The sequence below is a fragment of the Capsaspora owczarzaki genome (assembly GCF_000151315.2).
Source record: "Capsaspora owczarzaki ATCC 30864 unplaced genomic scaffold supercont2.2, whole genome shotgun sequence".
Lineage (NCBI taxonomy): Eukaryota > Filasterea > Ministeriida > Capsasporidae > Capsaspora > Capsaspora owczarzaki.
The window spans coordinates 306,526-316,365 of NW_011887293.1; the positions used below are offsets into that span (position 1 = coordinate 306,526).

Sequence of the window (9,840 nt, forward strand, 5' to 3'; positions counted from 1 at the left end):
GTTGGCAGCAGCCGAGTGGAAAACGCGAGCACGCGAGTTCTTGAGGGTTTCAATGATTGTCGGCATGGTAGGATAGGTGGCACCGACGGGGGTGATGGTCACGTAGGCGACAATGGTGATGTTGAGGCGAGCCGCTTCGGCAAAGAACGACGAGGGGTAGAGAGCAGTGTTCGAGTCAATGATTGCAATGCGGTCAAAGTGCAGGTAGGCCATCAGACGAAGCACGTTCAGGTAGTTGTAGGTCGACGAAGGCTGCATGCGGTAGTAGGTGGGGTACAGAGCGCGGCTGGCCATCTCGTCGTCGGTGGCAAAACCAAGCTGGGGCACCTTGAGCGCGCCGGAAATGCCAGCCGTGACACGCGTGGGAGCAATTTGCTGGGGGCCAACGAGGCAGTGAATGTTGTGGTTTTGGATGAAATCCAGCGTGCCATAAACGGACAGGTCGGGTTGGTAAGCCTTGATGTCAGCCTGAACCAGTGTGAAGGTGACGCCGGGGATGAAGTTGTCGGCGTTCAGCTTTTCGACGGCAAGCTTGGCAGTCGTGCCCATATCCTTGGCGTTGCCGAGCATGGCATCCACGCCAGTGGACAGATTGGAGAAGAGCTGACCAATGCGAATCTCGGTAGGCGGCACATATGCGTTTGCGCCGAGCACAGCCAGCGCGATCAGAAGCAGCAGCTTGTTTGCGTGCATGGTTGGATTCTGTGAATTGTTGATTTTTTACAAACACAAAAAGCAAATAGACACAAAGTGAGGAAAACAAACATGTCGACAAGGTAGGTGATGGTATTTGCGACAAAATACCGCAACACACCCAAAGCAGAAAAAAACAACCAAATATCAACAAGCAGCAGAACGACGGAGAACGGTATGTGCAGGGATCTTATTTTAATGCCGGAACCATACAAAGGAACCAGAAGAAAGAAAGACAAAAAAAAAAAAAAAAAAAAAAAAAAAAAAAAAAAAAAAAAAAAAAAAAAAGGAAGAAGAAGAAGAAAAAAAGAAGCAAAAAAGACATGTTGAAAAGCGCGGTGCTTGTTCTTTCGTTCGACAAACCAGAAGAGATGGCGAAACGCACGAAAAAGAGCGGGGAAGAAACACGAGTCGCGCGACATCACAAATGGAGAAACTGCACTTCGTTCATTTTCAAATAGTTTGTGATGTCGCCACCTCCAATCCTCCGCTTCGATGGTGCAAGTTGAGTGGAGGGAAAACGGTCGAACATGCTGCACAGTGTGGGGCAAAAACCATCCACGGATGGACAGCGAGCAGAGACAGACATGTGGCTCAGTGTAAAAAAATGGGGGCGTTGAAAAAAAAAAAAAAACCCAACAAAATCCAACAAAACCAGTCGGAAGATGACAGAAAAAAAAAAAAGCCTGTTTGCGCGCACATGGCTCAGCTGCGGCTGTTAGCGGCGAAAGATACACAAAGAACGACCGAGAAAGACGTGTGGAAGACAATGTTCGATTTGGCTGCAAAAAGAAGCAGGGGGAGGAGAGGGTGGTTCGCTCCACTCCCTGCACCTAATCGAACGGCAAACGATCGAAAAAAAAAAAAAAAAATGGAAGCAAAAAAAGAAGCTTCAAAACAAAGCGCGCACAAGCACGAGCGTCAAGAAGGTGGAGGAAAAGAGGAGACACAGAGGGAGAGAGAAAGAGAGAAAGAGAAAGAGAGAAAGAGAGAGAGAGAGAGCGCACTGGCGTGCGTGTGTTGGGTGAGTGTGGTGGACCGGGGCACCAGCCACGCGACTGTCACATTGAGGCGGAAACAAGCGGTGAAACCACAACCGCAAGAACACACTGCGCCCTTTCGCCATTCCTCTGTTCCGTGTCTGATAGTGGCCGTGCTTGTGCATGACGGATGCGTCAGCATGCAGTGATGATGGGAAGGGGATGGAAGGGGGTGGTTCACACATTTGAAGGGGAAGAAAAAACCGTTGGAAAAAAACAACAACAAAAGAGAACGGTATCATGACTCACAAAGAAGTATGTTTTGAAGGAAAGAAAAAGTAGAAGAAAAAAAAAATGAACAAAAAGACTGATAAGACTCCAAAACGAAATCATAAGTCAAAACAGTTTGTTCTATCTGATACTAGACTACCACGATCATTGTTACTTCTAGCCGAGTACATATGCGTTGTGGGGGTGTGGGAGAATACAACGCAAACGTGCAAAAGTTGCCATGCAGTGCCGCCCCTTTTCCGTTCCTCCATCCGCTTATCTCGGTGGCACAGATTTTTTATGTTTTTTAAACCAGTGATCACGATGACTACAACTTCAAAATAACTTTTGTTGTTGTTGTTGTTTGTTTGTTGTTTGTTGATTTTACAGCTGCGGTTTTTTTGTAATTGCGTTAAAAACCACATCAACAACAACAAGAGCAATGCAGAGAAGGCGAGCGGGGACCCCCAAGCGGACCAGACACACACGCACACACCACACAAACCGTCACAGACGCTGCTTGATTGCATGGATTCACCATGCGGCAACCGCTATTTGGGGGAGCGGGTCAAGGCGACCAAAACTCGAAATGTGGACAAACAACAGCAACAACCGAAAAACCTCCACCTGTTGTTGTTTTTTTTCATGATTGAAACATAGATGCCGCGCTCTCCTCCTCAGCCCAACGCAACACACCGAATACAATGACCGACAAAGAGTGGTCCACCAGCACGCACCGAAAAACCCACGAGCAAGACACTGGGGCAAAGAGCAACGAAAAAAACGAAAAGAAAAGGGAGTCTGGTGGATGTGGCACAAGGGCAAAAACCCGTCCAAAAAAGCCAACTCACAATCGTAGGTTTAAGCTTGTTCCAAGGCGCGGGAGCTTGACAGTGGGGGGTCGATGAGCAGGTCTGGAGTGTGTGCTCGTGTGTGAAATGTGCAGCAGAGCAAGAAGGAGAAGGGAGAAGGGAGAAGAAGATGATAAGGAAAAGAAACAAAAAAATGAAAGGTGTAAACGGAGCTCAATCCAAAAAAAAAAAAAAAAAAAAAAACCCGAAAAAAAAACAAAACAATGAGTGAGGCTGGATCGGGCAGTCGACCATCCATCACAATGACAATCCAGTCAACAATGGATCACGAGCTAAGGGTGGAGGATAAGGGTGACGCACACGCTTGACTTTGAACAAACCATCGGAACCCCAAGCGGAAGTGGCACTGCTGTTTTTCGATTTTGTTGAGTCAGGCGTGGATTTCCGTCCCTTCATCGGCATCCGTTCTCCCCTCGGGCTTGGGGTTATGTGCTTGCTCAAATGCGATTGGAAGAAGAAGACACTTTTTTTTTCACTTTGTTTTGCCTCATAAAAAACAGACAAGCAGTGGAATGTTGCGGTTTTATTTAAAGATTTTGTTTGTTTGTTGTTGATGCGTGTTTGATATCCCCCTCCCTCCACCAAACTTCACACCACTACCGCTGACTTGGTCACACACTGTTGTTCTGCTTGGTCTCTCTCTCTCTCTCGCTTTGCTGTGTGCCTGTCGCTGTCTCCCCTCGCGTGCAACCACAGACTGGTTATTTTTCTGTGGTGTGGCTATCGGAATTAAAACGACACAAGAGGGTGTGCTGGTGCGATCCGATGAAGACTCGTAAAAAAAAAAAAACAAAAAAAAAAAAAACTCAAGTCAATGTGGCCCGTCCTTCTCTCGCTGGCCTTCCTGGCTTTTGGGCGACTGCGAGTCGTGCCCACTGCGAGCCACAGTGTTCTCCCTGCACTGCGTCACGCAGACGAGTCGCGATCCGCTGATCTGCAGGAAAACACCATTGAGGGGGCGCTCGAAAACAAAAAAAATCGCCTAAAATGCCATCGATTAAAAAAACAACCCAAAAAAACAACTCAAAAAACACAACCCAAAAAAACAACCAAAAAAAAAAAAAAAAAAAAACCACAACCGCTTTGTCCCTGCTGACTTCAATGTCCAAAGGTATCTGCGGCTCCAAAAAGCCCCTGAGAAATGGCAAAAGCTCGCTCGACCTTTGATGCGATAAACCACAAAAGAGGGCGCAAGTACACCTGAAGGCACCCAACCAGCAAGTCATAGCCGTTCACGCCTGTCAAACTATTCGCGTTTTTGAAAACGTCACCAATCACGCACAGCGCTGCTTCGTTTTGTCGCTTGGTAATTGTCCTGGATCGAATAAACAAAAAACAAAAACCTGTGCACGACAACAGACTTTTGCAAATGCAGTGAACAACCAGGCCAACCGTGATGAGCGAGGGGGGGGGGGAAAGGAGGGGGAACAGAAAACAAAAAGGGCCAGAATCTGGCGCCTCGCTGGATCTACCGTCTGCCTTCCTGTGCTGATCGATGATGCCACGGCTCCGTTTTGCTCGAATTTGAATTTTCAAACAACACACCAAAAAGATTTCCCACTTCTCCTCGCGGGTACTGTGGCACACACAGCTCAAATTCCTCCCAAACGCACCGGACAGTTATTCGAGATTCATGACCTTTCCAGCGCGTTTTGAGGCCTTCAGCCCTTCTGATCCTAATTCCATCTCTCATCGGATGCAAAACAAACAAGCAAATCTGTCCAATCGCCAGGCAGGGGATCTAATCGCCTCTAGCAACGCTCATTTCGTTCGCCTCGTCGCCCAACAAAACAGCAAAACTTGGCCAGAAGCGTGATTTTCCCCCTTGGAAACCCACCATTTTTGGGAGCAAAACCGCAAGAACGATCTGTTTATGCATTTTGTGCTACACACAATTTGTAAACAAAGCGGGCGTGGCCTCGCTCCTTCAAAAGGCGACCGCCAAATTCGGGTGTTTCGTCAGTCTTTCTTTTTTTTTTCAAGCTTCTCTTTCTTTTTTTTCTTCTTCAAAATGGCTCGCTCAGCTCTTGTGCTTGCGGTTCTCGCCACCCTTATCGCCACCGCCATGGCGGCCCCCGTTCGCTCCGTCGAGGAGAACAACAACAACGAGCGTCGCGGTCGTAAGTGCTTTCTCTTGTTTGTCCTGGTTCTTTTGACATCCTTCTTTCCATGTCGTTATTTTTTTTTGATTTGTAATCATTTTTTCATTCTATTCCCTTCTTTTTGTTCTTTTGTTTATGCTTCGAAGAATGGCGTCTTTTCCCCCACCTGCTTCTTTTTTTCTTTCTTCCTCTCTCTTTGCTTCTCTCTCTTTCCTTCCTCTCTCTTTGCTTCTCTCTCTTTCCACCCCGTCTCTCTCCCTTCGCCCTTTCTTCGTTTTGCATCCAGCATGAACGCTCGGGTGATGCCTGCTTTTTTTCTACTTTGTTTTTTTGTTTTTGTTTTGTTTTTCCAACATTTTTGCGGTTGTGTTTTGTTTTTCCAACATTTTTGCGGTTGCGGTTTTGTGTCCGCTGTCGCCTGACTGCTCTCCCCACGCCTTCTTTTGGCTCGTCCAATCGTTCACGTTGGTGGACACGCTTTCTGCGGAATATTTTTTATTTTGAACAAAAAAACAAAAGATCCGCATGGTCTCACTGCGGATGACGGCATAGATCATGCTGCTTAAAAAAAAAAAAAAAAAATCAGGATGACTAAATTCGGGCAATTTTGTTCCACCTATTTTTTGTTGTTTTTGTTTTTGTTTTTCAATATGTCAATGTGTCATCTCACCTTCCACCCATCCTTCTCCTTCTGTCTTCTGTCTTTTCAAAAACAGTGTTCGTCGGCAACGTCGCCATCGCCTTCTTCGGCGACGCCAACAACGTCGCTGGTGACTACAGCGCCCTCCTCGCCGGTGTCAAGCTCGCCATTACTGGCCGCAACACCATCAAGACTTTTGCCGCCCCCGCTGACGCTGCCGCTGTTGCTGCCGGCGTGACTGCCACCAAGAACGCTGTCAACTTTGGCCTCGGCGTTTTCTCGTCTGTCAAGGTTTTCGTTGTTGCTCACTCGAGCGCTGGCCCCGCCGTCGAGGCCTACCTTGCTGCCGCCGACGCCTCGGTTGTCGGTGCCATCTTCCTCGGCTACCTGCCCACTGCCACCTCGTTCGCTGTCCCCTCGCAGATCATTGCCGGCCAGTTTGACGGTGTCTCGACTGCCGACCGTGTTGCCTACCGCTACACCGACCGCGCTGAGGACTCGAACGTTGCCATTGCCATCATTGAGGGCGCCACCAACGCTCACTTTGCCAGCGGCGTCCGCAAGTACGCCCAGGACATCAACCGCCCCGCTGCCTTCGACGTTGCTGCCTCGCGCGTCCGCATCACCCTTGCCATCTCTGCCTGGATTAACGCTGCCACCACCTCGGGCACCCTCTTTGCCCTGACTGGCATTCTCGCCGACGCTCGTCTCCGCGACCTCGACGCCAAGGCTGCCGCCTTCTCTGCCCCGTGGGCTGAGGCTCGCCGCCAGGACTTGTACGAGTCTTGCAACCAGTTCCAGGCCATGTTCATCAACGCCAACGAGGAGACTGCTGCCACCTACACCATGCACAACTGGATTGCCCCCAACGGCAACGCCTTCACCCAGTCCAAGTCGTACATCTGGCCCAGCAACCGCACCATTGCCGTCCCCACCTGGATCTGGACTGCCGATGCCTACATCGACCCCGCCTACAAGAACTTCTCGCCCGACGCTCTTGCTTGCAAGGGCAAGACCCGCGCCCAGGTTGCCTCCATCCTCTTCCCCGGCGTTGCCACCTCGACCCTCTTTGGCGCCCAGCTCGATGGCCGCGACGTCCACCAGGCTCAGTTCTCGTCCGCTTTTGCTCTTGCTGACGCCGATGCCCAGGAGCGCTTCATTGCCTCTGGCAAGACCCTCGAGTACGTTGCCGACAACCGTGCTCCCACCAACGGCCCCACCTACCTTTCGGACAACGGCCCCTACCTCTTCCGTGCCGACGCTGCTGCCAACCCCAACGCTTTCTCTGCCCGCATGACCGTCTTCCAGTCGGCCGATGCCTGCTCTCCTTTCACTCCCCCGCAATTCTGCGGCCCTGACTTCCTCTCCTCCCTGTACAACAAGAGCGTCGGTGTCCGCACCTTCCTCAAGTTTATTACCATCACTGCCCTGCAAGATTAAGCTTCTTGTCTCGGTTGTTTTGTTGGTATTGAATTTTGCTCTTTCGTTTTTGTCAGTCATGCCAACACTGGTGTGACGGCTGTTTTGTCTTTTTTTCGTTTTGTTTTCCTTGTTGCCTTTTTGTCGTTGTTTTCTTGGGTCCCTTTGGTCTCTGTTGTCGAGGCAGTGCTGCTCATTGACTGAGCACACCAACAGCACTTGCCTTACAATGGGTCCAAGGTGGTTTCAAGGAGCGCGATGAAGGATGCAGGCGAAAACAAAGCAAAAGGACGAAATGGCTTTTGACGGTGTGAATGCTTTTTTACTTTAATGGTCGCTTTTGCTATGTTTGCCGTTTTGTACATGTATTGGCTCTCTAATTCGGTCGTCATTTTGACAATGGCTTCCTTCAAAATTAAGAATTTAGCAAAGCGTTGAAAATCAGTGTTCAAGTTTTTTTGTTTTCAAAGGAAAGAGTATGAAGAACAGAATAATGAAAAGCGATACGATAAACTGGAAATCGATGGGTACCGTTTCATTTGCTGGAAAAATGAGAGTATCGAGTAATGTTGGGTTTCAAATCGAGCATTGATACAATCCATAACAAACGAAGAGTAGCCTTTTTTTTGTGTGTGTTTTGAAGGAGGAGAGTATCAATTTTGTGGTTATTAAAACCCAACATTGATACGCTCCCCACTCACGACCTCAGTCTTTGTTTTTGTGAGTTCATATCGTTTTTTTTTTTTTCTTTGCTGTGCACCTGTTTTCCCTTCTCTTTCCCCCCCATCCTCCCCATCTTGCCACACTCTTCAGTCCCTCCTCTCGCACTCCAATGTTGGCAGATGCTGTCTCTCCCCAGAAGGCCGCGTCTGAAGCCGCCAGAGCGTGCCCTTTGATCCTCTTGCTTTGATCCTCTCGTCCTTTCGCCTCCCTCTCGCCTTCTCGTCCCCCCCCCCCGACCACCACTCCCAACCATCTGAATGTAGCGAAATGTCATCGTCCCAATGCTGGCGTGACGAGGCTGCTCTGTCTTGCCTTCTGAACGACGTCGCCTTTCTTTCCTTCTCATTCCCTCTCTCTTTCCTTCTTCAATGCTGTGCTCCTCGTTTCCCGTCTTCGGGCCTTGTTGATCGGGCGGTCGGCCACTTGAAGCTGCGACTGTCAATAATATCACAACCATCCAGCGTCAGGGCTGATCGGATAAAGCCTGACCGTCCCGCTGAGAAACCTTTGAAAAAAGCAATCAGACTTTGACTTGCAATGGTCGCTCAGTCAAACACCAACTCGTCGTCCAAGGATAGCAAAACACCACAAAGATGTCTCTTCATCTATCTAGTAGCTAACCTCATTGTTGGCTGCCTTTTGATCACGAATTGGATACAGAAAAACCCCCCCCCCTAACACTTCGATTCAAGCATGACCTGGCAAGAGTCGATTCCCGGCCTTCTTATTGTCGTCGGCATGTTCACTGCGACACATGTTGGATTGAAGGCCGCCAACTGGCTCGAGGGCAAGGTAACTAATGGCTGTTTGCAGTTGTCCGAGCTGTTTTGTTTGCTTTTTTGACAATATTGCTCTTGTTCGGATTTCATGCTGGTATTCTCACGCCTTGTGTGCATTGATAGCCGACGCGCTTCCATATGGACAAGTTTGACAAGGAAATGGCCGAGCGCGACGAGCGCATCACTGGTCGCCAATGGCGCCAGCAGGTAAAATCGAGTTGCTTTCGTCGTTCTGAGATGGATGGACGCTTTTTATTCCGTAACACTCATCGCTTTGTGCCTTTCGCGCGATACAGGCCCAATAACGCATTGCTATGAATGTGCAAGAGCCCAACTCTGCGTACAAAATGAAAAAAAATAAACTCGTGTGTTGTTTAAGTCTTTTAATTAAATTTTGCGTCGACCATCCCCAGGTTCAAAGTGTTGATATGCGATTTCACCCCTCATCCAGAGTTGGCGCCGGGGGGGGGATGTGAGGGGATGGCGTGGGCTTTCCCAGCAACATAAATTTCAGACAATATTCAGGAGTTGTCATCAACTGCGCAGTGTTGCGGAAATGTCAAGGCAATGAGTAAAGACCCAAACGCAACTAAATCCTACACCCAACGTTCAGTCAGTGGAGCAGGCAGTACTCGAGGGCTCGTTCGAAATCGTCCTGGAATCGCGCCGCGGCTGCAGAATCAACGGCATGTGAGCAAGCACATTTCCCGCGACCGAGTCAATCGTTTTCAAGTCATCACACATCCTTTGAGAAAGCCTTACCTCTTCGGGCTTGCTCTTCTTGGAAACCCATAGTCTTCAGCCGTCTCACAATGTCTGCCGAGACGGGAGACGTTGCCGCAAAAGTCGCCGCTGGCTCCTGCACTGAGGGTGCTACCGCTTGAGCCGGTGCTTGAGCCGGTGCTTGGGCCGGTGCTTGCGCGGCCAATGCTACTGGTGCTGGTACTGGCGCCGGAGCGGATACGGTTGCGAAAACTGTCACGGGCGCCGGGGCTGGGACTGACGGCATGTCGTCCGCCAATTCAATCAAATCGTAAACGACGTTGCTCGCGGGGATCACAGCAGTCGGTCTGGCATCAGGCTCGGGCTGCGGACTGTGATGGACGGGTTGGCTGTGTGTTTTGGTTTCAAAAGCCCCAATAAAAAAAACATTGTGAGTTGTTGAAGGCGCACGACCAAACTGAATCGCCAGTATTGCAAAAAGGCAACCCCTCCGTACCTCTCCATTAGAATGTTGGCTGCACGACTGGGATCGCCGTTCGCACCTAGAAGAGGCTGTGTGTGTGTACGCGCGCGGATGAGCAGTTATCAAATCAATGAGTCGAGAAAGAAAAAGTCACATCAACCACGGAATTCTCGGTT

At 49.5% G+C, this 9,840-nt stretch overlaps 3 protein-coding genes across 3 annotated transcripts; 1 reads left to right on the plus strand and 2 right to left on the minus strand.

Moving 5' to 3' along the window:
- Positions 1–24: 24 nt before the first annotated feature.
- Positions 25–693, minus strand: CAOG_08495 (hypothetical protein; the record flags this gene model as incomplete). The annotated part of the gene is made up of 1 exon (XM_011271775.1): positions 25–693. A coding segment is annotated over one exon (669 nt), but the record flags the coding sequence as incomplete, so codon positions are not given.
- Positions 694–4,784: 4,091 nt separating this feature from the next.
- CAOG_01278 (hypothetical protein) lies at positions 4,785–7,417 on the plus strand. The gene is made up of 2 exons (XM_004349748.2): positions 4,785–4,935; positions 5,634–7,417. The coding sequence occupies exons 1-2, from the start codon at positions 4,827–4,829 to the stop codon at positions 6,995–6,997; spliced, it is 1,473 nt and encodes a 490-aa protein (XP_004349798.1). The 5' UTR covers positions 4,785–4,826; the 3' UTR covers positions 6,998–7,417.
- Positions 7,418–9,091: 1,674 nt separating this feature from the next.
- CAOG_01279 (hypothetical protein) lies at positions 9,092–9,487 on the minus strand (the record flags this gene model as incomplete). The annotated part of the gene is made up of 2 exons (XM_004349749.1): positions 9,092–9,150; positions 9,241–9,487. The coding sequence occupies 2 exons, from the start codon at positions 9,485–9,487 to the stop codon at positions 9,092–9,094; spliced, it is 306 nt and encodes a 101-aa protein (XP_004349799.1).
- Positions 9,488–9,840: the final 353 nt, after the last annotated feature.